Source organism: Polyergus mexicanus, unplaced genomic scaffold, assembly GCF_030449975.1.
Source record: "Polyergus mexicanus isolate NDT 795.1 unplaced genomic scaffold, iyPolMexi1.0 SCAF_5, whole genome shotgun sequence".
NCBI lineage: Eukaryota > Metazoa > Arthropoda > Insecta > Hymenoptera > Formicidae > Polyergus > Polyergus mexicanus.
The window spans coordinates 12,384,990-12,412,576 of record NW_027223325.1 but is presented as its reverse complement, the minus strand read 5'-3'; the positions used below and the strand labels follow the sequence as shown (position 1 = coordinate 12,412,576).

Below are 27,587 nucleotides of genomic sequence, written 5' to 3'. Positions count from 1 at the left end.
AAGCAGTGGTATCAACGCAGAGTACTAGCATAGCGACTGTAATAATAATACAATTTAACGTTGAACATAAAATAAAGTGTTATATACTACTATAATTCGACTCTACAATTATTACTACGTTCCGGCTACCTATTCTTCCAACATCAGCCTACATTATTATAATTAAGAAGAACATATATAAATATTCAATCTCGAGGGATCGTCGCAGGAGGAATCCAACCCAACGACGTATATTCCTAAGTAAGTTAACGCCTTATACGGACAAGTTGTCAGTCTTCTGATCCCCGGTAGACCCGGTGAATGCAGGGTGACCGAAAAGAAATAAAACATCTAAAAGGCGTACATATCTTATTCAATTTAATTGAGTAAACTCTAATTTACTATTATCATAGAATTTAGTATAGTCACGTCAGAAAATAGCTTTGTATTAATAATTTAGATTTAATTTTTTTTATCAACTTCGAATATCGAGACGTGACATTAGTTACGAGTCAGTAAGTGAGAATCGTCTAAAATTCTTGTGCAACATCAGGAAATTGAGAAGAACCGCTTCACGCATACATTGTTAAAATCGCTATGTACGCAAGTTTTGTTCGTTCGGAACGTCTTAGTTACGTGTCAGTAAGTGAGTTTAATCAAAATTCTTGTGCAACGTTAACGAAATTGAGGATATACGTTTTTTTGCGCACAAAGCAGAGATCGCTATGTACGCAAGTTTTGTTCGTTCGGAACGTCTTAGTTACGAGTCAGTAAGTGAATTTTGTCAAAAATTCTTGTGCAACATCAGGAAATTGAGAAGGACCGCTTCACGCATACAATGTTAAAAACGCTATGTACGCAAGTTTTGTTCGTTCGAACGTCTTAGTTACGTGTCAGTTAGTGAGTTTAATCAAAAATTTTTGTACAACGTTAACGAAATTGAGGATATACGATTTTTGCGCACAAAGCTGAGATCGCTATGTACGCAAGTTTTGGTCGTTCGGAACGTCTTAGTTACGTGTCAGTAAGTGAGATTTGTCTAAAATTCTTGTGCAACATCAAGGAAATTGAGAAGAACCGCTTGACGGCATACATTGTTAAGATTGCTATGTACGCTAGTTTTGTTCGTTCGGAATGTCTTAGTTACGTGTCAGTAAGTGAGTTTAGTCGAAAATTCTTGTACAACGTTAACGAAATGAGGATATACGTTTTCTGCGCACAAAGCTTAGATCGCTATGTACGCAAGTTTCGTTCGTTCGAACGTCTTAATTTCGAGTCAGTTAGTGAGAATCGTCTAAAATTCTTGTGCAACATCAAGGAAATTGAGAAGAACCCCTTCACGCATACAATGTTAAAAACGCTATGTACACAAGTTTTATTCGTTCGGAACGTCTTAGTTACGTGTCAGTAAGAGAGTTTAATCAAAAATTCTTGTGCAACGTTAACGAAATTGAGGATATACAATTTTTTGCGCACTAAGCTGAGATCGCTATGTACGCAAGTTTTGGTCGTTCGGAACGTCTAGTTACGTGTCAGTAAGTGAGATTTGTCTAAAATTCTTGTGCAACATCAAGAAAATTGAGAAGAACCGCTTGACGGCATACATTGTTAAGATTGCTATGTACGCTAGTTTTGTTCGTTCGGAACGTCTTAGTTACGTGTCAGTAAGTGAGTTTAGTCGAAAATTCTTGTACAACGTTAACGAAATTGAGGATATACGTTTTCTGCGCACAAAGCTTAGATCGCTATGTACGCAAGTTTCGTTCGTTCGGAACGTCTTAATTTCGAGTCAGTTAGTGAGAATCGGTCTAAAATTCTTGTGCAACATCAAGGAAATTGAGAAGAACCGCTTCACGCATACAATGTTAAAAACTCTATGTACGCAAGTTTTATTCGTTCGGAACGTCTTAGTTACGTGTCAGTAAGTGAGTTTAATCAAAAATTCTTGTACAACGTTAACGAAATTGAGGATATACGTTTTTTTTGCGCACAAAGCTGAGATCGCTATGTACGCAAGTTTTGTTCGTTCGGAACGTCTTAGTTACGTGTCAGTAAGCGAGTTTAATCAAAAATTCTTGTGCAACGTTAACGAAATTGAGGATATACGTTTTTTTGCGCACAAAGCTGAGATCGCTATGTACGCAAGTTTTGGTCGTTCGGAACGTCTTAGTTACGTGTCAGTAAGTGAGATTTGTTAAATTTCTTGTGCAACATCAAGGAAATTGAGAAGAACCGCTTCACGGCATACATTGTTAAAATCGCAATGGTCGCAAGTTTTGTTATATCGGAACGTCTTAGTTACGTGTCAGTAAGTGAGTTAGTAGAAAATTCATGTACCACATTAAGGAAATTGAGGATATATGTCTTTTTGCGCACAAAGCTGAGTCCGCTATGCACGCATGTTTTAATCGTACGGAACGTCTTAGTTACGTGTCAGTAAGTGAGATTTGTCTAAAATTCTTGTGCAACATCAAGGAAATTGAGGATATATGTCTTTTTGCGCACAAAGTTGAGATCGCTATGTACGCAAGTTTAGGACGTTTGGAACGTCTTAGTTACGAGTCAGTAAGTGAGAATCGTCTAAAATTCTTGTGCAACATCAAGGAAATTGAGAAGAACCTTTTCACGGCATACATGTTAAAATTGCTATGTACGCAAGTTTTGTTCGTTCGGAACGTCTTAGTTACGAGTCAGTAAGTGAGTTTAGTCAAAAATTCTTGTGCAACATCAAGGAAATTGAGAAGAACCGCTTCACGGCATACATTGTTAAAATCGCTATTTACGCAAGTTTGTTCGTTCGGAACGTCTTAGTTACGTGTCAGTAAGTGAGTTTAATCAAAAATTCTTGTGCAACGTTAACGAAATTGAGGATATACGTTTTTTTGCGCACAAAGCAGAGATCGCTATGTACGCAAGTTTTGGTCGTTCGGAACGTCTTAGTTACGTGTCAGTAAGTGAGTTTAATCAAAAATTCTTGTGCAACGTTAACGAAATTGAGGATATACGTTTTTTTCCGCACAAAGCAGAGATCGCTATGTACGCAAGTTTTGGTCGTTCGGAACATCTTAGTTACGTGTCAGTAAGTGAGTTTAATCAAAAATTCTTGTGCAACGTTAACGAAATTGAGGATATACGTTTTTTGCGCACAAAGCAGAGATCGCTATGTACGCAAGTTTTGGTCGTTCGGAACGTCTTAGTTACGTGTCAGTAAGTGAGATTTGTTAAAATTCTTGTGCAACATCAAGGAAATTGAGAAGAACCGCTTCACGGCTTACATTGTTAAAATCGCAATGGTCGCAAGTTTTGTTCGTTCGGAACGTCTTAGTTACGTGTCAGTAAGTGAGTTTAGTAGAAAATTCATGTACCACATTAAGAAAATTGAGGATATATGTCTTTTTGCGCGCAAATCTGAGACCGCTATGTACGCAAGTTTTAATCGTTCGGAACGTCTTAGTTACGTGTCAGTAAGTGAGATTTGTTTAAATTTCTTGTGCAACATCAAAGAAATTGAGAAGAACCGCTTCACGACGCATACATTGTTAAAATCGCTATGTACGCAAGTTTTGTTCTTTCGGAACGTCTTAGTTACGTGTCAGTAAGTGAGATTTGTCTAAAATTCTTGTGCAACATCAAGGAAATTGAGAAGAACCTCTTCACGGCATACATTGTTAAAATTGCTATGTACGCAAGTTTTGTTCGTTCGGAACGTCTTAGTTACGAGTCAGTAAGTGAGTTTAGTCAAAAATTCTTGTGCAACATCAAGGAAATTGAGAAGACCGCTTCACGGCATACATTGTTAAAATCGCTATGTACGCAAGTTTTGTTCGTTCGGAACGTCTTAGTACGTGTCAGTAAGTGAGTTTAATCAAAAATTCTGTGCAACGTTAACGAAATTGAGGATATACGTTTTTTTGCGCACAAAGCAGAGATCGCTATGTACGCAAGTTTTGGTCGTTCGGAACGTCTTAGTTACGTGTCAGTAAGTGAGATTTGTTTAAAATTCTTGTGCAACATCAAGGAAATTGAGAAGAACCGCTTCACGGCTTACATTGTTAAAATCGCAATGGTCGCAAGTTTTGTTCGTTCGGAACGTCTTAGTTACGTGTCAGTAAGTGAGTTTAGTAGAAAATTCATGTACCACATTAAGAAAATTGAGGATATATGTCTTTTTGCGCGCAAAGCTGAGACCGCTATGTATGCAAGTTTTAATCGTTCGAACGTCTTAGTTACGTGTCAGTAAGTGAGATTTGTTTAAATTTCTTGTGCAACATCAAAGAAATTGAGAAGAACCGCTTCACGGCATACATTGTTAAAATCGCTATGTACGCAAGTTTTGTTCTTTCGGAACGTCTTAGTTACGTGTCAGTGAGATTTGTCTAAAATTCTTGTGGCAACATCAAGGAAATTGAGAAGAATCGCTTCACGGCATACATTGTTAAAATCGCAATGGTCGCAAGTTTTGTTATATCGGAACGTCTTAGTTACGTGTCAATAAGTGAGTTTAGTAGAAAATTCATGTACCACATTAAGGAAATTGAGGATATATGTCTTTTTGCGCACAAAGCTGAGTCCGCTATGTACGCATGTTTTAATCGTACGGAACGTCTTAGTTACGTGTCAGTAAGTGAGATTTGTCTAAAATTCTTGTGCAACATCAAGGAAATTGAGGATATATGTCTTTTGCGCACAAAGGTGAGATCGCTATGTACGCAAGTTTTTGTCGTTTGGAACGTCTTAGTTACGAGTCAGTAAGTGAGAATCGTCTAAAATTCTTGTGCAACATCAAGGAAATTGAGAAGAACCTCTTCACGGCATACATTGTTAAAATTGCTATGTACGCAAGTTTTGTTCGTTCGGAACGTCTTAGTTACGAGTCAGTAAGTGAGTTTAGTCAAAAATTCTTGTGCAACATCAAGGAAATTGAGAAGAACCGCTTCACGGCATACATTGTTAAAATCGCTATTTACGCAAGTTTTGTTCGTTCGGAACGTCTTAGTTACGTGTCAGTAAGTGAGTTTAATCAAAAATTCTTGTGCAACGTTAACGAATTGAGGATATACGTTTTTTTCCGCACAAAGCAGAGATCGCTATGTACGCAAGTTTTGGTCGTTCGGAACGTCTTAGTTACGTGTCAGTAAGTGAGTTTAATCAAAAATTCTTGTGCAACGTTAACGAAATTGAGGATATACGTTTTTTTGCGCACAAAGCAGAGATCGCTATGTACGCAAGTTTTGGTCGTTCGGAACGTCTTAGTTACGTGTAGTAAGTGAGATTTGTTTAAAATTCTTGTGCAACATCAAGGAAATTGAGAAGAACCGCTTCACGGCTTACATTGTTAAAATCGCAATGGTCGCAAGTTTTGTTCGTTCGGAACGTCTTAGTTACGTGTCAGTAAGTGAGTTTAGTAGAAAATTCATGTACCACTTTAAGAAAATTGAGGATATATGTCTTTTGCGCGCAAGCTGAGACCGCTATGTACGCAAGTTTTAATCGTTCGGAACGTCTTAGTTACGTGTCAGTAAGTGAGATTTGTTTAAATTTCTTGTGCAACATCAAAGAAATTGAGAAGAACCGCTTCACGGCATACATTGTTAAAATCGCTATGTACGCAAGTTTTGTTCTTTCGGAACGTCTTAGTTACGTGTCAGTAAGTGAGATTTGTCTAAAATTCTTGTGCAACATCAAGGAAATTGAGAAGAACCGCTTCACGGCATACATTGTTAAAATCGCAATGGTCGCAAGTTTTGTTATATCGGAACGTCTTAGTTACGTGTCAGTAAGTGAGTTTAGTAGAAAATTCATGTACCACATTAAGGAAATTGAGGATATATGTCTTTTTGCGCACAAAGCTGAGTCCGCTATGTACGCATGTTTTAATCGTACGGAACGTCTTAGTTACGTGTCAGTAAGTGAGATTTGTCTAAAATTCTTGTGCAACATCAAGGAAATTGAGGATATATGTCTTTTTGCGCACAAAGTTGAGATCGCTATGTACGCAAGTTTTGGTCGTTTGGAACGTCTTAGTTACGAGTCAGTAAGTGAGAATCGTCTAAAATTCTTGTGCAACATCAAGGAAATTGAGAAGAACCTCTTCACGGCAAATTGTTAAAATTGCTATGTACGCAAGTTTTGTTCGTCGGAACGTCTTAGTTACGAGTCAGTAAGTGAGTTAGTCAAAAATTCTTGTGCAACATCAAGGAAATTGAGAAGACCGCTTCACGGCATACATTGTTAAAATCGCTATGTACGCAAGTTTTGTTCGTTCGGAACGTCTTAGTTACGTGTCAGTAAGTGAGTTTAATCAAAAATTCTTGTGCAACGTTAACGAAATTGAGGATATACGTTTTTTGCGCACAAAGCAGAGATCGCTATGTACGCAAGTTTGGTCGTTCGGAATAAAAGAAAGGTAGAAATGTGTTGTGATGATAAGACTATGAAAATTAATCGTGATCTTTATACATATATTTGCATACAGAGATGGAGGACTACCTGATGTTTTGTAACAGTTGAATTTTTTTAGCCGGTTTTCGCCGTATAGTATTAATTCGTACCTGCTTGTCGAGAGTGGCTTGTAAGTCTATTACTCGTACTGTTGAGTCCTGCTCGGTGAAATCGAGACTTCCATTGCTGAGCCTACTGCCGACTTCAGCTGACTTCTCCGTACCTGGTTTTTGTACCGGTTGTTGTTGCTGTTGCGATTGATGTTGTTGATGCTGCTGGCTCGTTGTCTGTTGAATTTCATTCTGCCCGATCACAACACTACATTCAGAATGCCTTGCTCGCATTGCCTGTCCTGCATCGCCGCACACTTCCCAAAAAACTACGTATACACAACTACGCGAATGTACGACTATCATGCACGACACTATGGTAAATACATTCGTATGAATGTGCGAATCGATGAGTTAAAAACAAAAAAAGAATGACTCACTATCATTTATCATCTGACAAGTGTACAAGTACACTTTTAATGTTATTTTGAAAAGTAAATACGTAAACGATGAATGGTCATGGTCACATTATGTATTATTTTATGTAATTTTTAATATTTTTCTATGACATGAAACATGGAAAATGTTGTAATGAAATGATAAGGTGAGAAAGATATATAATTTTAAAATTACGTTAATTACGTTAATTTTTATTATGAAATTAAGGCGACAAAAAAATTCATCGATATTAAACATTATAAAAGAAATTGATTGTATTACCGATAACCTGATTTTTTCGACTCACATCTTTTAAACAAGCTCAAAGTAGAAGCTTTTGATACAGACTTCAACAATAAGTTAAAACAAAAAAAAAAAATTCTAAACATCAACAAATAGGCAGGGAAATGATAAAGGAAGGCTTATGCTAAACGTGAGAAACATGCAAAGTGAGAAAAAATTCCATAGATGCATTTCACGACTCTTAAACAGATTTTAAACATTTCCATTTATCCATGATTGGCGCGAGATATGAAAGCGACGTGTTTATATGTGAATATCTGTGAATGCTTGTGCACACATGTTTGATTAAAAAATCACATTGACAATTTGTTTTTAATACCTTATTCTGTTGCTGACCTTCGTCTGCCTGTCCATTCTCTTTGGGCCTATCTTCTATAGCTTTTGGTGGATGACCGCTTACTTTATACTGCTGGAGCTGCAACCACACGATCACATTAACGGTGGCGATAACGGTCGCAGTATCAGTCAGTCATTTTACATATTGCTTCTTCTTTCTTTCTCCCGAAAAAAAAAAAAAAAAAAAAAAAATTTATATGCATCTATGCGATTTTAAAGTCTCAATTAAATTTTCGCTGAAAAAATTTCTTGAATCTTTAAATTTAATAAAACGCAAAAAACTCACTTCTTCTTTGGTATGGGCTAACTCTTCCTCAAGACTCGTATTTCTTTCGAGGGCCACGCGCAAACGTTCACGTACCTAAAAGTTCAGCAGCAACATTAACTCTTCACCTACACATGTCGTTTATATATGCATATATATTTTTGATAGAAATAACTGAAATTTTAAGCAAATAATAATAAGGCATCTTAATATTGATTTAAAACACTGTCTTGCTTTATACCGAGAAGGATTCGATGCATACAAGCGGCAAGATATATTTGATATGTAATAAACAACACGCACACACACACACATACACACGCACAAACACAAGTACGATGATACAATATAACGCAACGTCATCGTACGTATGTGCATTGCTTCATTGTCATTTCGGTATATTGATTAAACACGCGGCGAATTGATAGGAGCGTAAAGAAGTTTTTTTTTTGCCGCTTAAGCATGTATATACCGATTATAAGATGAAAATAATAAATCAAATAGTGTACGCGTTATAATTGTGATGCGTTTCTATTTTATTTGTCAATAATTTCATTAAACTTTTTTTGCGCATACCGCAAGAATATTTTATATTTTTTTATCACACATAAAAAAAACGTTTATAAATCAATTGTTCTTGATTTGTGATAAACCGGAATCAGATAACACAAATGGCAGATGGGAGACAAATAGCAATACCAGATAGAATGACATATATACCTTTTCATCCAAAGCCTTGTGATGCTCGAAAAGGCTTTTCAAAGCTTTGAGTACCTCTACTTCCGACGACACCCCGGATTGTGCGGCGGCTTGACGTTTCACAACTGTCATCCTGAGCGACCGTTCGTGTCGTGATACTAAACACTCCAAATGTTCGAGCAAAAGCTACAAGCAACGATAAATTACGTTACATTAATCGAGTCACATCGATTAATGGCCTCAATTTTTATTTATTGTTATACTTATTTATTATATATATTGTGCTTTAAAGATTTTTAAATCTTTATTTATTTATGAAGAAAATAATTAAAGAATCTAGGTAAAGATCTCGTTAGGTTATAAAGAAATGAAAAAATTAGAAAACTTTGGCTACGCACGCGTGTATTGTTTCGTTCTGCCTTTAATTCGGAAATCTCCTCTTCTCTTTCCAAGATACTCTCTCGTGCCGCTGCCAATTCCTTTGTCAGCTGCGAGAATTCCTATAAAGAAATATATATAAAATGTCACACATTAGTATTACATAAACGGAAAATAATAATAGAACTATTACCGGACATTTTAATTGCGGGAAAATATTTGCGGTTTGTATTATTTTTATTTATCAAGATATCAGCACTTTCAATATTAAAATCCATTCAATTCTTGATAAACAAGTCAGCATAAAATATAAATGAGCCGGTTTTGAGTCGGTTTTCCCTTTGAAAAAATATGTCAAAATATTCATAGTTTTCGTGTTATAAATGATGGAAATCAAATCTTTTTAAAAATTAAGTGCTTTAGATTGTACAATATAAATAGATAGATAATATGATCAATTTAATCAATTTAAAGTCGATTTTATTTTGATGCATAACGTTATAATTGGAAAAAGTTAGCAAAATGTGTGTATATATAATGTTGAAGGAATGGAAAAGTTGCGCTTTGATATTTTCGTTAAGAAAAATATTGTCTCAAAATTAATCGGAAAAAATTACGGTTTAAAAGAAAAAAGTAACTCCCTGTGTAAAAAAAGGAGAACATTCCGAAAAATCACCTGCAATAGTATACAATGAATGGTGCAAATATATTTTTTCGCGTTGTTGGATAATCGAGAACTAAACGGAGTCTGTTCCACAAGATATGTTTGTGTCACGAAAAAACCCTGACCAAAATACTCTTGAGCAACGATAATGGGACGAATATTTATGTTTAAATTAAGATACTTTTCCATGCGCTTAACTTTTATCCAAAATTAGGATCGTTTAAACGATATGTATTTATTACAATAGTTAGATAGACGCGCCAGATGTAGCAGCGATGAAAGAAAGATGCACATAGAAAGATGTATATACTTATACGAGATTACATACTACCGTTGCTTTCGACGACATCATTATCATTGATCGTCGTTGCATCGACGTTACTTAATCGTTCTTTAATCAAATGGCATTCAGCCAAGAGAAAGTGTCTGCCCACGCAAGTGTCTCCTCCGACGACCATTACCATGATAGATTATACATTTCGTGTCGCACTTAACCGCGCGTTATGCGAATAAAAGGAGGATAATTCAATTCTGCAAATTTTATCACAGAATTAAATAACTTGGGCAAAAAAATCTTGATAGCGTCATCAAGTGTAATAACGAGATATATATATATTTGATATAAGTTTTATATTAATTTTTTCAACATTTATTTTTATATCTTTCTGAGAAATATATATTTGTATAATTAATTTTTTTTTTAATAATTTTGTGCTGTCGCAATCGCCCGTGTTGTTGATGTTCGTATATACGTAGACGTAGATCAAAGGGACGCGCCTCAATCTATCTATTATCTGCAACTACAAATTTCATGACTAAATGCATAAAGGATTCGCAAATAGTTTTCACAAATTAAATCTATCGTGTGTATATAACACATAGGTATAATACGATAATGGAATTCTTTAGATTCCTTTTGATCGCGAGAGTGATATCATCGTATTGACTCGCATCAACTCGTAAGATGTATGTATGTATGTATGTAAAACCGTTTCTGGAGATCGTAATATACACCAGATGGAAAGTCAACAGGGCTTAGTATTATGGCCACACGTAAATCATACTCGGCGATATTTCCATTTCGTCAAAGACGTCTCGATGCAAATTTAAACTTGTTAGAGACACATGGATATATTTACATAGATAGATGTGTTCTTTTCCGTGAATTATATTCAATTCTATTAACGCTTGTCATAGCTGTAATTACATATATATCCGATGTAGATGATGCTCGCAACCGCTGTCCGCAAACTATTTACAAATAATACAATATATATATAATATTTTTTTGATTCATAATTGTATCCATCAGTAAGTTAAGATCATTACGTCCAGTTAAAACGGTTCTTGTATAAGATGTAGTGTGCGGGGGTAAGTACAATAGAAAACTACGTACCATGTACTATCCCCAGCTCCCCGATCGCGAGTAGTGTGTAAAAGGCGAAGTTCATTCATGCGCTTGTAAACGGATAGGTGGGGTGGGTATTGATCGACTAAGCGCGTACATTGCACTCACTCGCTCGTGTGCTTGTTTTGTTTCGCAAATTTTTGTCCCTTTACCTACAATCAATGTAAATTCTTTCTCATTTCATGCCCCTCCCCCCCCCCCTCTTTCTCTCTTTCAACGTTACTCGATACAATTCACTTATACATATGCGTACAACGTGATATAATATGTGATCCTGCTGTCGATTATTACTAGCTAAAGCACACGTTTTAATAATACTTTTTACATGTATATGACAAAATATAAGTTTTTCTCACACACATAATCCTTTTTTTTTTTTTTTTAATAAGCCTAAGACAATAATATCTTATTTGAAACAAAACTTGATAGAAGACAAAAATCTTTGTACCAACTTAATTAAACTATTAAATAACGTGACAAAAAAATAAAACTTGAACGTTTATCAATTTTGGCGCTTAATAAATCTGACGTAATGTCAAGTTTTTAATTTTAGTAACAATAATAATCAACTGAATCACGTAAAATTAATTTTATTATTTTAATTCAAAATTAGAAAGTCTAGCGTCATAAATATCGCGCGATGGATTTTCTATCGAAATAAAATTTATTCAAAATATTTCGGCCCTCGAAGTCATCTCCTCGCGAGTGCAAAAACATAAATTTGAATAGCAAGAAAATACATGTTGTAATCTTGATCCGCGAAAAAAATCTAACGTTTATTTGCAATTGAAACAAAGCGCAAACTCGTGCGTCTTACGTCGGTTTTTGCGTATTTTGTCGCAACAGTTTTAGTATTTTATTTTACGTGTTTTAACATCTCCAACTTTTTACTTTTTTCATAGAACGAGGTATCGTAGCCTCGAAATCGCATTAAATAAAATTAACGACACCGATCATTCCTCTCTGCATTTACAAACGAGTTATGTGCTTCTTGAGGAATTGCAATCTCGCGTAGAATATGTAAATAATTATTAAGAGAATATATCAAATGTTTAAGAAGATACCTTGCTTTTAACAATTAAATGCTAAATGTTACTTTGCGCTTATTCGAAACTAGTAGAATCAGAGAAATCCAAAATCGTACACATATACGTACGTGCGCGCGCATATACCTTGAATATATATTTGAAAATGGATAATTTTTGGGAAACGCAACTATATATGCATATCTTTTTCGCAATTTTTAGCGACAACAAAAAAAAATATCCAGGGATTGCACGTGATTATTGATCGTGTCCGAGAATGCTGCTCGCGTGCGAAAGCTTCCGCTCTTTCGTCGCCAAAAGTATAAAAAAAAAAAAAAAAAAAAGTTGTGGACATATTCGGAAAGAGAGCAAAAAACGTGTCGGAAATTACGCGGCAACGCGCAATCTCTATGCATTGTATAATATTATATTCAATAAAGCGCGATATATGAATGTGTATTCTTACTCTTTAATATATTAATAAGATTTTTTTAAATATTTTAATTAATTTGTGTGCGATGGAGGGAAAGGGAGACTTATAAAACGTATATATTTTCAAATAAAGAATTGCTAAAAGCATAATATATACATATTATATTACAATAAGAATAATAAAGTTAATAAAAATTTAAAAAGATTAATGCAAAATAAAAGCTTAAGATTAAATTCTATAATAAAAATTATTCCGTTTGTAGAAAGGCAGGACTATAGGACAAGATCAGCTTAAAATTAGCTAATCATCCCCACATAATCGAAAAGTTTATTTTTCCAAGCTGTTTTAAATCTATATTTAGAAAACATAGAGAAACACACATATATACGAAATATATGTACAGAAAAATCATTTTTTAAATATTTTAAACATACAATTTTTCTCTTTTTAAAATATAAATATAACACGAATGAATTAAATGATTAAAAATAAAATCTTCAATTTAAAACAGTTTTATGCATTTTATCTTAACAATCTACCATCCCTCCCTCCCTTCGTCCCTCTCCTGTTCTCCCGTGCGAATCTTAAAAAGTAAGAAATAAAATGCCGTGAGAATGGGAAAATTCCTATATTCTCGAGAGCACCTGATTCAAGGTAACGCTACGATGCGTCTATGACTATGAGATTTTGCGATCACCGTTTCCTCCGGGCTACGAGACATGTGTAAAAAGCATGTCGCCAACACGTCATCGAGCAATTTTCTAGGCGGCAAAAGACTCGCATCATTGGGTAAAAAAAGACGCGATAAAAAATTGGTAAACGTACGCACATTGTATATATGTATATCTCTTTGCGTGTAAGCAGTTCCAACAAGCAAACGTTTTCTTTGCAAGAAACCCGTCACAATTCATCTTCAACAAACATATTATAATACACATAAATATTTCTATAGTAAGTATACTTTCCTCTACGTTGCAATTATACACTCGTATATTTAAAAGAATCTCTCTACTCAAAAAATTATCAGATTAGAACTAATGTATTAAGATTAATATATATATATATGTTCTATATATATGCTCGGATTAGAATAATTCGATGAAAATGTAAAAGTCTAGGGAAAAGTTTTGCGGGTAATTAAATGCAAAGTGATCAACATACAATTTCGTCCATATATTCGAAATTGGAGTTAATTTCTCTGTTGGCATAAATTTTGTTGTATCGCGCACACCGCGTGCATTATCTATCGTATATCTACATCCATTATGATGATATATATTTATATATCCAATGCGTCAATGATGATTAATTCTTTCCGTTTGCGAACGCAAAGTAAACGGAGCACGCGAAGAAACGTGCGACGCAAATAAAAAAAAGGTATATTTTCCAAGTATTACAAAAAAAAAAGAATAGATGAATACACGAACGTGCCAGACACTATTAAAAAAATACGCACGCACACACATACACACACACACACACACACACACACACACACACACACACACACACACACACACACACACACACACACACACACACACACACACACACACACACACACACACACATATGCGTACGCGTATATGTATGTATTCTCAAAATACTATCGTGTTAAATTAAAATTAATGAAATTGAATGAAGAATAAAGCGTATTTTATCGCACATTTATTTAGAAACCTCAAAATTTATTGGAAGAAATGAGTGAACTTTCGATCATTCCACCATAAAAAGTGATACTTTATTTTTTATTTTATTACGATATTAGACCTACCGGCGAAAAGATGATAAAGATGATAAAGACAACTCGAGGACCCGAGATATCTAGGATGTTTCTGGTGATAATGAATAAAAACCCTTATCTCGAAGGAAGCTAATTGAAATGGAAAGATATTTATGCTTGTTTTATGACGAGAGACAGGAGCACGAGTGAGCTTTTAAACGGTAAAGTAAAACGCACTAAACAAGGAGTTAATTACGGTGTTAGTAACGTGCATATCTCGCGCAAAGTGGGACGAGTACAAAGATAAGGCGCGTGCGCGCGCGCGCGCGCGCGCAAGTATAGTGACGTTAAATCACTTGTGCAACGTTACTATCGTTATGTAAACATTTACGGACCGATTGCCAGATCATGGTTCACGATCGCTCGCGTAAAGTATATTAAAAGTAGTCTCCGGGAGGGGATCTCGCAAATTCAACATTGCATATCGTTATAGTGTCCGATCCGGAATTTCAACGTATTAATTTCTAGTAAAGATCATGTTTGCAAACTTTATCCGCGGTTTCGAAAGGCGTGCTAAGAGAATGGCTCCTTTTGTTTACGTTAGATTCATAATCGTTACTATCGCTATTTACGCGATCGTTGGACCGCGAGTCATCGGGTAGCGAAGGTGCCGCGCAGAGACATAAAGTAAAGAGATAATAGTACCTTGACTAGATAGAGGATTGATTTACCTGAGGAATATTCGCGTTGAGCTGTCGATTCAGGGCGTCCCGTTCCTTCTCAACCTCCGCCAGCCGCGCCTCCATCTCCTGCAGTCGTTCCTGATGCTCGCGCATCGATTCCATCATCTTATCACGCTCGTCCAGCATTTGCACCATCAACTGCTCGAAGTTTCCGTCTTCGCCGGAGAATTGCGAGCTCCGCTGGCTCATGCTGTCCTCCGCGATCGTTGGCATCACATCGCACATCATATTCCACATTTTGCGAGTTGTACGTTGTCACAGCGTGGCCGTTATTCTCGTCAAGATTATGATAACTTCTTTTTCTCGTTATTCACGCACCCACATCGGATCTACGAGAGAATCACCGGTGAATCGCACATACATACATACATACATACACACAGGCGAGCCCGCGCGTGCACGTGATGTAAACGGTACGATATCGCGTGACACGCACACACGCACGCACACACATACACACAGCAGCAGCAGATAGAGGGATGACACGCCGCACACGCGCACTCAAATCACACACACACGCACAGATAGATAGATAGATATGAAGCGTGGCGAGACGAGGTGAGGCGAGACGAGAAGAGGAGAGGAGAGGAGAGGAGAGGAGAGGAGAGGAGAGGAGAGGAGAGGAGAGGAGAGGAGAGGAGAGGAGAGGAGTGGAGAGGGGAAGGGAGGGGAGGAGAAGAAACGGAAACCGGCAGGAATTCGTGCGCGCGCTCCTCCGGACCCGATATCTCGTTATTCCCGATCCTGCTTATCTCGTACTCTCGTACTTCTCTCTCGCGCTTTGCCCTTCCCCTCTTTCTCCCCCAACCTTCCTCTCATTTTTCTCTCTCTTTCTCTCACCCTCGGTCGTTCGTCGCGATCTAACCGCTCGCAATTCCTCACTTGGTCATTTTGCCCGTCGACTCTCCGCGTGCGTCCTTTCCTCGCGCGATACCGCTTCAATGACATGCACACGTCGCGACTCCAAAGTTCTTCGCCATCACGGTACATTTGCTTTGATTATGCAAGTGACGGAGACTCGCACGCTTCCTCTTTGAGCGCGTGCATAAGCACTTGCCTCGACTTGATCGCGTATACGACATTAGATTTCGCGACTTTCAGTCACGCAAAAGAGAGAGAGAGAGAGAGAGAGAGACAAGCTCGCGCGCACAACAGTCAAATCCAAAGGCCGTTTATCTTATCGGCCTCTTACTTCCTTCCTTCCTTCCTTCCTTTCTTATTGGATATCTAACCATTTGGAGGACTCGCGCAAGTTTTGCTCCTTCAAATATATCCTTTTTCCTCGTTCCTCTGGTTTTAACGACACGATATTAGCACTCTATTTTTTCAGATTTTATGACACGATGAGATAACATCTTGTGATTGAATGTATACAAACTTGTATCGCATCTCTGTGCCAAATTCAGTAAGATCGGTCCGTTTCTTCATTCGAATCTCGCATTTAGCAACATGATAAATCGATTGACAGCACATCGATACATTGACCACGAATCGCTGTCTTATCTTATCTTTCCAAAAGAATCAGTCGTCTGGACCATCGAAAAACTTTTGCGTTTTTATTTTTCGTATTCTTGTTCTTATCCTCGTGAACGAATTTCAAGGTGGAAACTTGCTCTCTCTCTCTCTCTCTCTCTCTCTCGATCAATTATTTATTTTTCAAAAAACCTCTGTCGTTTCACAAAACAATGAATCGGCTATGAATCTAATTGTTAGTGTAATTCAATCCTGTTTCGATTTCCACATTTCTTTCTCTAAAATATATCTCATTTGTCTCTTTTGAAGCCCGCGAAAGAGCATTCTTCAGCTTTCTCCTCTTCTCCCGATCTCTACATCTTGGAGCTTGGTCCTTTTCTTTAGTGTTCTTTTTTTAACACAGTATCTCTGTCACTCTCTACTTCAATCAATCCGTTCTTTACTACGTATGGATGCTACGTCCGGGATAATTTCACGAAACACTCACGACGAGAGAAAATGAGGGAAAGAAAGGGAAAGATAGATATAAAGAGAGAGAGGGGGGGGGGGAGACGTCCGCTATCTCGAAATATCTCGCTCGCAATCAGTATCGCGATTTTTGATGGGGCTTTCGAGTGGTTCGGTGGCCGGGACTCGGGACTCCCACACTTCTACGGAGCACGAAGCGTGGTTATCGCCCGGAAGAAAGCCGGCGCCACCTCGTTTTCGCTCTCTCAGATCTCTCGGCAAACGTCAATCCGTATTCCGATCTTCACTCCTAGCTCCTACCTCCTTAGCTCTTGTTTCGATTTTTAATCACCGAGCTTCGGAAAACCCGTCCCTCTTGTACAAAAAAAATACACAGTAACAGAAATTTACGAAAGAGGATCGAGAATCTTTTGGCTGTATAGAAAAAGGAAAGATGTTGTGTGACACGTTTGATTACATATATGTTCCCAGTGGCAATAAGAGAGAGGAGGAGAGGAGAGAAGAGAAGAGAAGAGGAGAGGAGAGGAGAGGAGAAGAGAGGAGAGGAGACGAGAGGAGACGAGAGGAGAGGAGAGGAGACGAGAGAAGAGGAGAGGAGAGGAGAGGAGAGGAGAGGAGAGGAGGGGAGGGGAGAGGAGATGAGAGAGACAGAATAAAGAGGAGAGAATATGTGAGAGAGAGAAAGAGACAGAACGCGAAATGCGAAATGCAGCGCCTATTTGTACGTACGATTCGTACGAGGAACACTGTGCTAGCGAGCGATGAACGGCGAGTGGCGCCGAAACTCCAAGTCAAATCTCAGCCCGCGGCGACGATGACGACGACGCGGCTGGGCATCATCCCGACGGCGTGTTATCTCGCGCGCGACGCCGAAACACCGACACACCTATTCCCCGGGATTCGTTTCTACCGCCCAGCCTCGTCTACGCTACACCGCTACACCATTCCCGATACCGGCGGCCATCTTGCGCCATGACGTCAGTCGCCGTACTCGCCGTCTGCGCCGTCACCGAAGGCGCGCCCGACTCCGCCCGAACGGCGCCGCCGTCGCCGTCGCCGCCACTGCCACCGCCACCGCCACCGCCATCGTCAACTGTCGCAACCAATAGAGGGCGCGTCAAGATCGACGAGTTTGACGAGTTTAGAATCTCTCGAATCCTTATCTTTTAGGGACTCTACTCTAGACGAGTGACGAGTTATCGAAAGTCATCGCACGTTGCAGACTAATCTCCCTTTCTTTTTACGTGTTCTTCTCTATGGCTAATATTAAAGTTTGTTCTTTTTGTAACTAAACTTTTTTTCACTTTTTGTTTTTCTTTTCTTTCTTTTCAACTTTAAAATATATCCATATCTCTATATTTTTTTTTTTTTATTCACTGTGCAATAAGCTTAGCTACAAAGAATAAACCAATTACATTCATACGACAAGAACTTTATCGAACGTGCTGATTGGCTATCAAACAGAAAATTCCCAAAATCTGATTAAAACTCTAGACATTCTCTATGACGCATGCGCACTGGAAACTTGAAAAATTCCATCAATATTTCTGATAGCCGACAACTTACAATTTGAAATGCCAATGCGTATTACAGAATCCAGTTATATTTTATATTCTATTCTAATATAATATCACTATGCTTTAATAAAATATATTGTGTAATAGTAGAATGTATTGATCGTTATTTATAATTTGAACTCGTAAAGAAATAATAAAATCAAGATTATATTGTGCGATATACCGGCATTTAGCGACGAATTTTACATGTATTTTCTAAACGTTGCACAATTGTTTATTTAAATAAACATACATTTGTTAAATAATTAGTAATGATACACAAACGCTTCTTACATTATTTTGAATATAGATATATCCCCCTGCAAATTATTCTTAAAGTAAAATATTTAAACACATTTTTTAAATATTACATTTCTGCATTACAGCATTTCATATTTTATTTTTCGTTATATACGATATATTAAAATATAATAATCGCTAATCAATTTTTCTTAATGCTCGCGATATTTTTTTTCTAGTACACAATATACATTGTATATTAATTGCAACAAATAATTATATAATTAAATCTGATCTATTATATTGCCACTTGTTATTTTCCAATATAATCTTGTTTCCTTGTGCAATGATAAAAAAATTGATAAATTTTTTGGCAGAAAATGTCTACAAACTATTCTTTTTCTTATCGCAGCTATATATTAAATATATTATATAAATAAAAAATATCCTGATATTTTGTGTTTTTTTTTCTTCAGCATTTAATACGTTACAAAAATTAATGGTTTATGTGATACAAAATACATTGGAAACAATTACTTAATGTAAAGCTACAAATCTCGATGTTACAATACAGTTGTAAAAATCTATATTTCAATCACATGCACTTATAAAGACTATATAGATTTATTTTAGGAAAAGCGTACATATTTACAAATGCTTTGCATAAATATTACTGCACATGGAAATTCCAGAATATTTTGTTTCATTTTATTAAAGAGACAAAATATAGCATTTTTTTAAAAATTGTACTCCACTATAATATATATGACAGTGCTGAGCACATATAAATAAACATTAAAATTGAAAATTTGACATGTTTGACCTTGATCGATTTGATTGATTTCAAAAGATATTTACATTTCTGTAAAGGATTTTAATATGTTCGCTTTTATTTCTTTATGCATTATGTCTTGCAATCTGCAGAAATATCCAATATACATATAACTGTATATCGAAATCTGTATGTATATATCTATCAAAATAAACTATATACTTTTGAATTACAACTGGCCTTTAATGTTTCCGTTTTCTCATTGCAGCCATATTAAATTATGATACCAAAAGCAATAAATCTTCTAAATTTTTTTTTGCAAAACACTTTTTTCTCTAATTTGTTACTCATACTTGATGGTAAAAAATTGGCGAAATATACTGTAAACTCCCCTTTTTTATTATTTTGCATTAATAAATGCATGTACAACTCATTTGCATGTGTATCATATTTAAAAAAAGCAAATAAACTGTACAGCAATTAATCAAGTTTTGCAGCTATTTATTAATACATAAATAAAAAAAAGAATATGTTTTACTAATATATATTATTGCACACAAATAATGATACAAAAAAAGCTAATAGTTTTAAAAAGTTATATATATATATATATATATATATATATATATATATATATATTTCTATGTACTTTGCAAGAGGAAAATTTATATGATTTCTGACACCATAATTCAATATGACATGGATTTATATGGCGTAACTCAAATAACAACAATAAAGGCTCAAAAGTCTTAAAAATATAATTAGAAATTCAGAAATAATAATTCCTTGAAATATGATGTAAAAATTATACAGGCGCGCGCGTGCAATTATCTATAAATAAATAATTAATATATTTACCGCAATACATTTTGTTATTGTGCCGAGTATGCCATTATTTCGTATTGTGATATAATAAAATTATTCGCGATATATAACACTCTCGAAAGATTCTCTAAATTAAATTCAAAATGTCTTACGATGAATAGCCCGTATACCATCTTCATCAAACTCTCTTTTACTCACCCACATTTTCTTAAAGGTATCTAAAGAAGCCAAAATGGAACCACCAATCCAAGTACTATACAATCGTTCTTGAGGCGCAGATATCTGTTGTATCAAAAATATACATAATCATCTATACAATATTATGAACGCACTAAATTGTCAATTTTTTTCATCTTTATCCTGAAATTTGTTTTATTTTCGCTCTTTATCTTATTTATTGTTTTCTTACCCTTATTTTAATGTCTTTTGGTGACATTCTACGAATCTCCGACAATAATCTATCACCAAAACCCTAAGATGTGAGAAAATTTTGTTATATTATTGCAAGAAAGTCTTTTGTCAAAATAATAAAGATGAGAATATAAAATTTTTCTGCTTACGCGAAATAATGTTGATCCTCCCGAAAGTACAATATTTTGAAATAAAACTTTCCTCAAATCCAAATCAGACTTCTGAATGGAGTATGTTAAGACTTCATGAAGACCTTCGCATTCTTCACCTATCAGATCTGGTCTAAACAACACTTCAGGAGCTCTAAATCGTGCCGGACCAATCTATATTAAATATGATTTACAGATGAAAATAGTCACATCTAAAGTAATATTCACATATTTTATTCTGTATAATTAAATTTTTTTTTTGTCCGTTATTACCTCCAAATGACTGCCATCAGGTAATATATATTGAAATTTCTCCGTTTCTATTGTTTCTTCCTTTTGTGGATTGCTAGCAAGGTAGCACGCTCGCTCTTTAATTATTCTGACAATTTCAAATTCCGCTGTAGTTTTAAAATTAATACCTTCCTTGCGTAAAAGTAATCTAAGATGTCTTGTAACATCACGTCCTGCTATATCAACTCGCATTATACTATGAGGCATAGCAAAACCTTCATAAATAGGTACAGCGTGTGTAACACCATCACCAGCGTCTAAAACCACTCCTGTGGTTCTACCTGTGGCATATCTGTATCAAAAAATAATAAAAAATATAATATAAACTCTTATATTTATTTGCTGTAAAACTTCAAATTAACACACAAAAGTATCAATACTAGTAAATAACAAAGACTACGAAAAATTATTGTTATATATTTCAAAAAAAAAAAATTTTTTTTTGATTATCAGAAATGTGGTATAATTACAAGATTATATAAATTTCAATAGTAAAAAGATTACTTGTAAATTATTTTTCCCGCTTATTGTCAAAGGTTACTTACAAGCTAAGTACAGCTTGCATAGAAACAAATAAAGCTGGAACATTAAACGTTTCAAAAAATATTTCAGCTGCCTTTTCACGATTTTTTCTTGGATTCAAAGGTGCTTCTGTAAGTAAGACAGGATGCTCCTCGCTGAATGTTGCTAACTGATCTTTACTGTAAACATAAGACCAAATGCGTTCCATATCATTCCAATCTGTAACTATGCCATGTTCCATTGGATACCGAAGGGATAAAAGGCCACGATGTTCCTCTGCTATTGGACCCACAAACAGATCTCCCTCTAAAGCACCAGCCATAACACGTACATGTTTTGGCCTCCCAATACTAAAGAAAGAAATTATATACTAAATTTTATTCTAACCGATAATGCCAATATTACACATCAATATATAAGTTAGTAAGAAAGTACAGTTTATTCTAAAATTCTTTTACATATGACAAATTATCCTACTAATATTAAATATACATATCTTGTCTGAACTAAGTTTTAATTTATTATTATTCAATAAAGCATATTATTTTGAATGCAAACAAATTGTATGGTTGTATCACTTAAGTTGCAATCATTTAAAATGTTTAAATATCAATATCGTTTTTGCTATAAAAACATTTTCTTATAATAAAAACATACATTTTATATTATTAGAAACAATTTGTTATCTATCAATCAACCAAAAATAAATGGCATTGTTATAAATGTTAATTAATATATGTTCCCTTTGATACTTACTAATTCGGAAATCTGCATTTTGGTATCTGATCGCCCGCAAACCCCGCCTTGATCACACCAGATCCCTAAGCAGAACAAAAATAGGAACATATTTAAAAGCAGCATTTTCAAAACTATGGAAAGAGAAAGAGTTTGCATATATCCTGTTGATATCATCACCGATTGAACCGCCGATGATATCGATAATAATTTTCAACAGTATTTTTGTTTGGAACCAAAATTTAATATAAACGCAAACAATAATACAAATAGAGAAAAACGTCGTATTTTTTTTAAGCAAAGATTACGACGTTCTTATCGATATTGGTGAGCGATGTTACTCAATGAAGTTTGACACATCGCTTTCTGTCTCTCTCTCTCTCTCTCTCCCTCATTCTCTTCCGGTAGCATGGATATGTAAGAAATTGAACAGCAGGCACTTACGTTATCGATAACCACCGGCTGATTGACGATTACGTCGTACGGCTCCATAATACAAAACAGAAACGTCTACGCAATTTAATTTCACTCGAAAAGTCAAATCGTGATCTTACAAGCATATACTTGTCCACTGATCGAGGCAAAGCGTCTGCAGACGTCTGAAGGGAGTCATCAGCGATCCCGCAAAGTGAGAAACGTTTCGAGAAGTGCGTCGCGAGCAGGAGTACCAACTACAAAATAGAATTTGATAAGATTATACCATAAACATAGTATACCTAGACCGAGCGTTTGCCTTTATTCGTGGAAAGGTGCGGGGGGGGGGATGCACGTAGAAAAGGACATACTCTGGTTCGTGCCCTTTGCGTTTATTGTATGTATAGTATATATTTACCGTTTTTGTCCTGATTGGTTAATGCAATACTTCGAAACATTTCTAGCGTCTTCCCGATCGCAGTCAATGTGTAGTACACTGTGTCATCTGTGTACCTTGCTGGAAAACGCCTTATATAAATATATATTATTAATCCATAGTATCTTCTTTTATTTTAAGGGCCCAAACACATAAAAAAACTTAAGCAGTAAGGCCGGATTCACATCTTGGCAGAAAAGCAGAGGCCAATCAAAACTCGCGCTAAAAAATCAAAATGTACTGCTTACTTTCAGCGCGAGTTCTGATTGGCTTCTGCTTTTCTAGCACAAGTTCTGATTGGCTTCTGCTTTTCTGCCAAGGTGTAAATTTTCCCTGCGGCTGGATTCACACTTGGAAGAAAAGTAGAAGCCAATCAGAACTCGCGTTGAAAATAAGCAGTACATTCTGCTTTTTTTAACAAGAGTTCTGATTGGCCTCTGCTTTTCTACCAAGCTGTGAATCCTGCCTTAGGTTCTATGCTAGCGCGCGCGCGCTCACACAAAATATAATGTTGTCAATAAATTAATCTAATAATTTTAAGCTTTACAGCACACTTTACAGCATCTTTTGGGTTCGCTTTTGGTAAAAAAGGTTTCTAATGATAAAATTTAATAAAATGTATATGTGTAAATATAATGTGTGTATGTGCATTCACATATACTTGCGTATACGCGTTCGAAAATATTTAATATATTTCTGCCATAAGGAATACAACCAAGGAAGTCCAACCAGTGAAAGGATGACTTCCTCTGCCTTCTCCATCGACGCTATTATAATGTTCCCACAAGTATCCGGTTTTTTTATATTGCTTAATAATATTTTGTATCAAATTCTTTCTCAACTCTTCATATATCTTTCTCGCATTTTCTCGATGTGGGCCTTTTACGTTAGAATAATAATACGCGGCCCGTACCGTCAAATAATTGAGATTTATCCAGATAGAACCGCGCCAGTAAGGCGGATCATGTTCCGTATTGTACGTCATATACAGTGGCGATATTTTCGCGAGTGAACGCAATCCATATTTGGTCCACAACAAATCAGGATCCCGTAGATCTTGCAGTATCTTCCCCAATTGTGGCGAGTCAGGCTCAACGATTTGCAGAATGAAAGGAAACAGCGACACATATCCAAAGGTTGTATCGACGTATTTTAAAGAGGGATCCTCCAATACGACGCGTATCATTTCCAAAGACTGCGTATGAGATCTCTGTTTGTGAGATGGTGATGCGAATTTCCGTAGGATTACTTTATCGGTATGTAAACCGAAATCGGAATATACTTGTGTATTCGATGACCAATGCAGTTTGTTCAACAAGTTGTTATTGGATAGATACTGGAATGTTTCTTCATATTTACTTGCCGAATAATTCAATGTTTCAGCGATTCTAGCCATAACCCGAGCGGCGAAGGCGATCCAGCAACGTAAGTCGACGTGACGCTCGGCGATATTCGGATGGGAAGCTCTGGGGTAATCGTCCAAACCGGATGTGAGCGTTTTGGGATTCAATTCTCTATTAGTTGTCTCATCTCTGCCTCGCCATCTGTATGTGCCAGGTAGATCGCCGACTTGCGTGATATTGAACCACGAGAACCACGCCTGCAAACGTGGATATAATTTATCGAGCAGTTTAAAATTATGTTTCAATAATTCCTGCTCTTTATGCTGCAGTATAAAATCTAGTGTTAGGAAGAATGTGGGCGGATTGGCGTTAGTACTCATTTGAGTAACGAATTCTTCGGGCACTTTAGCCAGAGCCTCCTGGCCCAAAATCATCTCTCTTGGGATCCAACCTTCGACATTCATCAGATCGAACCAATGACTTATAATGTCCAACTCTATCTCTATATCCCAGATTGAGATGAGTAAACCATGAAAACCTTCATCCCATAGAAAGCCACGAGGAAAGAAACTTCTGCTAGGTACAGCAGTGTACAAAGGTGCTTTCCAATAAGGCACGGGTTCTTGGGTATATATACTTTGCACCTGTGAAGTTCCATAGAAATAACCTATTGAACCTAGGAGATTTGAGAATGCCATCTTTGCGAATGTTATTTCGTCGTCTGTGTATCCCTTGGATTTTAATTTAAAAACATTCTCAAATTTTTTCGAAAATAGTTGTCTCTGTTTCTCGAGAGCCTCGTCGTAGTTCTTGCCTGTTAATTTGTCTATTCTATTACTGAAGCTGCCAGATTCGTAATTAATTTCGATCTCGAAAGGAGCTCTTCCTGTTACTTGAGTAACTATAAAATTTGGATCCTCTTTCTTGCCATCGAACGATGAAACCAGTTGTTCACCAGCTAAAACTACATGTTTCTCCATAGATCCTTTTTCAGTCGCAATACGAAGATTTTGCAAAACCGTTTCTTTTAATACATTTAGACCAGACGCGACTGTTACTAGAAAGGAATGTTCTTCTACAGTACCATTTAGTAAATTTAGATTTATAATGAAGGATCCTAATCCTTGCGTGTTTCCCTCTATTCCCGTCAAGCGGTTGTAATCTCCTAGATTAGCCTTTATCCAACCTTTTGTGCTTTCCTCAATAGCGGTATAAAATAACAGCGATACTTCTTCCCTTTTATCGTGTTTCTTTTCTGGCAATACTGCGATTCTTGCAGTCCAGTCACCACCATGATATCCGCCTGGCCTTTTGACGAATGTCGTTCTTATAATTACAGAACTATCTATTATTTCTTGAATACCAAACGTTCGTCCATCATGCTCCAGCCATGCATATCTGATGTTTAAACTTTGATTAGCTACATTAGCAAAATCTTTATCTGATTGAAGTTAAGAAGATTCTGCTTACAGTACCTGTCTAATTTATCACCTTGGTCGCACCAATGTCTGAATCCGTTTCCGTCGTACCGTAGAAAACGTGGAAAATACCACATTAAACCAGTCACCAAAGAATGCGGATCTCTTGTTTTTAAACCGAAATATACACTGGATCTATAAGTGCCCCAATATCTATCCGGAACATCCAAACCAGATGTGGTAACTAGCTAGTTTTCAAACAATATTCAAATTAATGATATTATAAGTCTACAAAGATTTGAATATATATATATGTGTGTGTGTGTGTGTGTGTGCGCGTGTGTATAATGTAATTAATTTTACACTATGCATAATCATGATTGTATTATTTGCAATAATTTACATGCCTTTTCTACATTATATGGGGTATTTACTCTTGTTTCAAGATAACCTTTGAATCCAAACCATGCTGCAATAGCAATACATATAGCAGCAATTATAAAATTCATTGATAATGGTAAGCTTTTACTTGTCTTAGCAGAGCTTGCGTTCACAAGTTTAGCTTTTATCTTTGTGTGTTTTTCTTGCATTTTGTTTCTTGCCATTTTAATTATACTGGAATCAAAAGATGATTAATGTACTAGGGAACAAATCTGTATCTCACTATATATCTAGATGCATGGATATTCAAGGTTTATATGTAACTATGTACATTATTTTTATACTTAAAATTATTTTCATTGAACATTACATAACTAATCAAAGAAATGTATTTTGTATCTTTTACTTACATGTTTTTACATATAGAAAGAATTCTCATTGATTATCCCATGATTTACTAAAAATCTATTGTATAAATCTCTATTAATCACGTTTAATTTACATTGTCCTAGTATAATCACACGATAATGTTAATTTTCATACATATACATGTTAAGATGTGTGTATAATAGTAAATAAAAGAAATTTAAATAAAGGCACACATATATATATCCTCAAAATTTATATCAAATCTCTAAAGCTAACGTATTAAAATCACAAAGTTATCTAAATAAAAGATGATGTATAAAAAGTTTGTTTATCACGAGTAATTTGCAGATTACAAAAAACCTAAAGAAACCTTCCGTAGCAAAATAAAAAATATGAGACACGCTTCCCTCTACGACGTTCAAAATTATTTTAAATCACCATACTCCTTCTCGGACATATGGCACGTACGTCAACTTAGGTTATCCCACGTCGATCGCTTCTCACGTTGTTTCTAAATTTTACGATACTTGCAAACGATAAATATACTTATTCAATAATATATATCACAGCCGCGCTGTCACTATAAAGTACAAATAAAGTGCATAGTACTAGGATTCTTTATTTTAATTTTTTCGCGTTTCTATCACCGTTATGCTATCAATGTATGTATATATGTAATGTAATACATATCGCGCATTGCGCCTAAAGTTCAATACACACAGGCGCGCGCGCGCGCGCGCGCACGCACACATACCCCATATATGCATTAATATACAAAAATCATTAATAAGGATATGTAAAATATATATTTATACTTTAAATTCAAATAAATAAAAAATGGCGTTAATCAGATAGAAAACATTAGTAGACATTTAAAATGTTAAAAAATTTTACACAAT

General features: G+C 35.9%; 3 protein-coding genes across 3 annotated transcripts in view; all 3 read right to left on the bottom strand.

Moving 5' to 3' along the window:
* Liprin-alpha (PTPRF interacting protein alpha) overlaps window positions 1-17,876 on the bottom strand; it is a 29,853-nt gene extending 11,977 nt beyond the window's left edge. The window contains exons 1-7 of the mRNA XM_070296436.1: window positions 17,556-17,876; window positions 14,874-15,214; window positions 8,910-9,011; window positions 8,533-8,697; window positions 7,834-7,908; window positions 7,531-7,626; window positions 6,469-6,722 (exon numbers count right to left, since the gene is read on the bottom strand). Of these exons, the coding sequence (XP_070152537.1) occupies window positions 6,469-6,722; window positions 7,531-7,626; window positions 7,834-7,908; window positions 8,533-8,697; window positions 8,910-9,011; window positions 14,874-15,122 (941 nt within the window). The 5' untranslated portion in view covers window positions 15,123-15,214; window positions 17,556-17,876. The remainder of the gene's footprint in view (window positions 1-6,468; window positions 6,723-7,530; window positions 7,627-7,833; window positions 7,909-8,532; window positions 8,698-8,909; window positions 9,012-14,873; window positions 15,215-17,555) is intronic.
* A 2,164-nt stretch (window positions 17,877-20,040) lies between these two features.
* LOC138932990 (Actin-related protein 1) lies at window positions 20,041-23,223 on the bottom strand. Its single transcript, XM_070295368.1, has 8 exons — window positions 23,160-23,223; window positions 22,772-22,998; window positions 22,349-22,413; window positions 21,616-21,942; window positions 21,053-21,362; window positions 20,780-20,953; window positions 20,629-20,691; window positions 20,041-20,501 (listed from the first exon to the last, which is right to left on the bottom strand). Exons 2-8 carry the CDS (start codon window positions 22,817-22,819, stop codon window positions 20,358-20,360), a joined length of 1,131 nt encoding a protein of 376 aa, XP_070151469.1. The 5' UTR covers window positions 22,820-22,998; window positions 23,160-23,223; the 3' UTR covers window positions 20,041-20,357.
* Window positions 23,224-23,845: 622 nt separating this feature from the next.
* Window positions 23,846-27,478, bottom strand: Gcs1 (mannosyl-oligosaccharide glucosidase). Its single transcript, XM_070295982.1, has 5 exons — window positions 27,157-27,478; window positions 26,730-26,784; window positions 26,346-26,553; window positions 25,996-26,186; window positions 23,846-25,918 (listed from the first exon to the last, which is right to left on the bottom strand). The coding sequence occupies exons 2-5, from the start codon at window positions 26,756-26,758 to the stop codon at window positions 23,863-23,865; spliced, it is 2,484 nt and encodes an 827-aa protein (XP_070152083.1). The 5' UTR covers window positions 26,759-26,784; window positions 27,157-27,478; the 3' UTR covers window positions 23,846-23,862.
* Window positions 27,479-27,587: the final 109 nt, after the last annotated feature.

Excerpts from the sequence above, each read along its gene's own strand:
- LOC138932990 (XM_070295368.1), bottom strand. The coding sequence starts at position 22,819 with ATGGAGCCGTACGACGTAATCGTCAATCAGCCGGTGGTTATCGATAAC. Across the intron at positions 21,943-22,348 it reads AAATGCAGATTTCCGAATTA|TATTGGGAGGCCAAAACATG; the intron begins GTAAGTATCAAA and ends TTCTTTCTTTAG. Across the intron at positions 20,502-20,628 it reads CAAAAGACATTAAAATAAGG|ATATCTGCGCCTCAAGAACG; the intron begins GTAAGAAAACAA and ends TTGATACAACAG.
- Gcs1 (XM_070295982.1), bottom strand. The coding sequence starts at position 26,758 with ATGAGAATTCTTTCTATATGTAAAAACAT. Across the intron at positions 26,554-26,729 it reads CTTTCTATATGTAAAAACAT|TATAATTAAAATGGCAAGAA; the intron begins GTAAGTAAAAGA and ends TTTTGATTCCAG. Across the intron at positions 26,187-26,345 it reads CCCCATATAATGTAGAAAAG|CTAGTTACCACATCTGGTTT; the intron begins GCATGTAAATTA and ends TTTGAAAACTAG.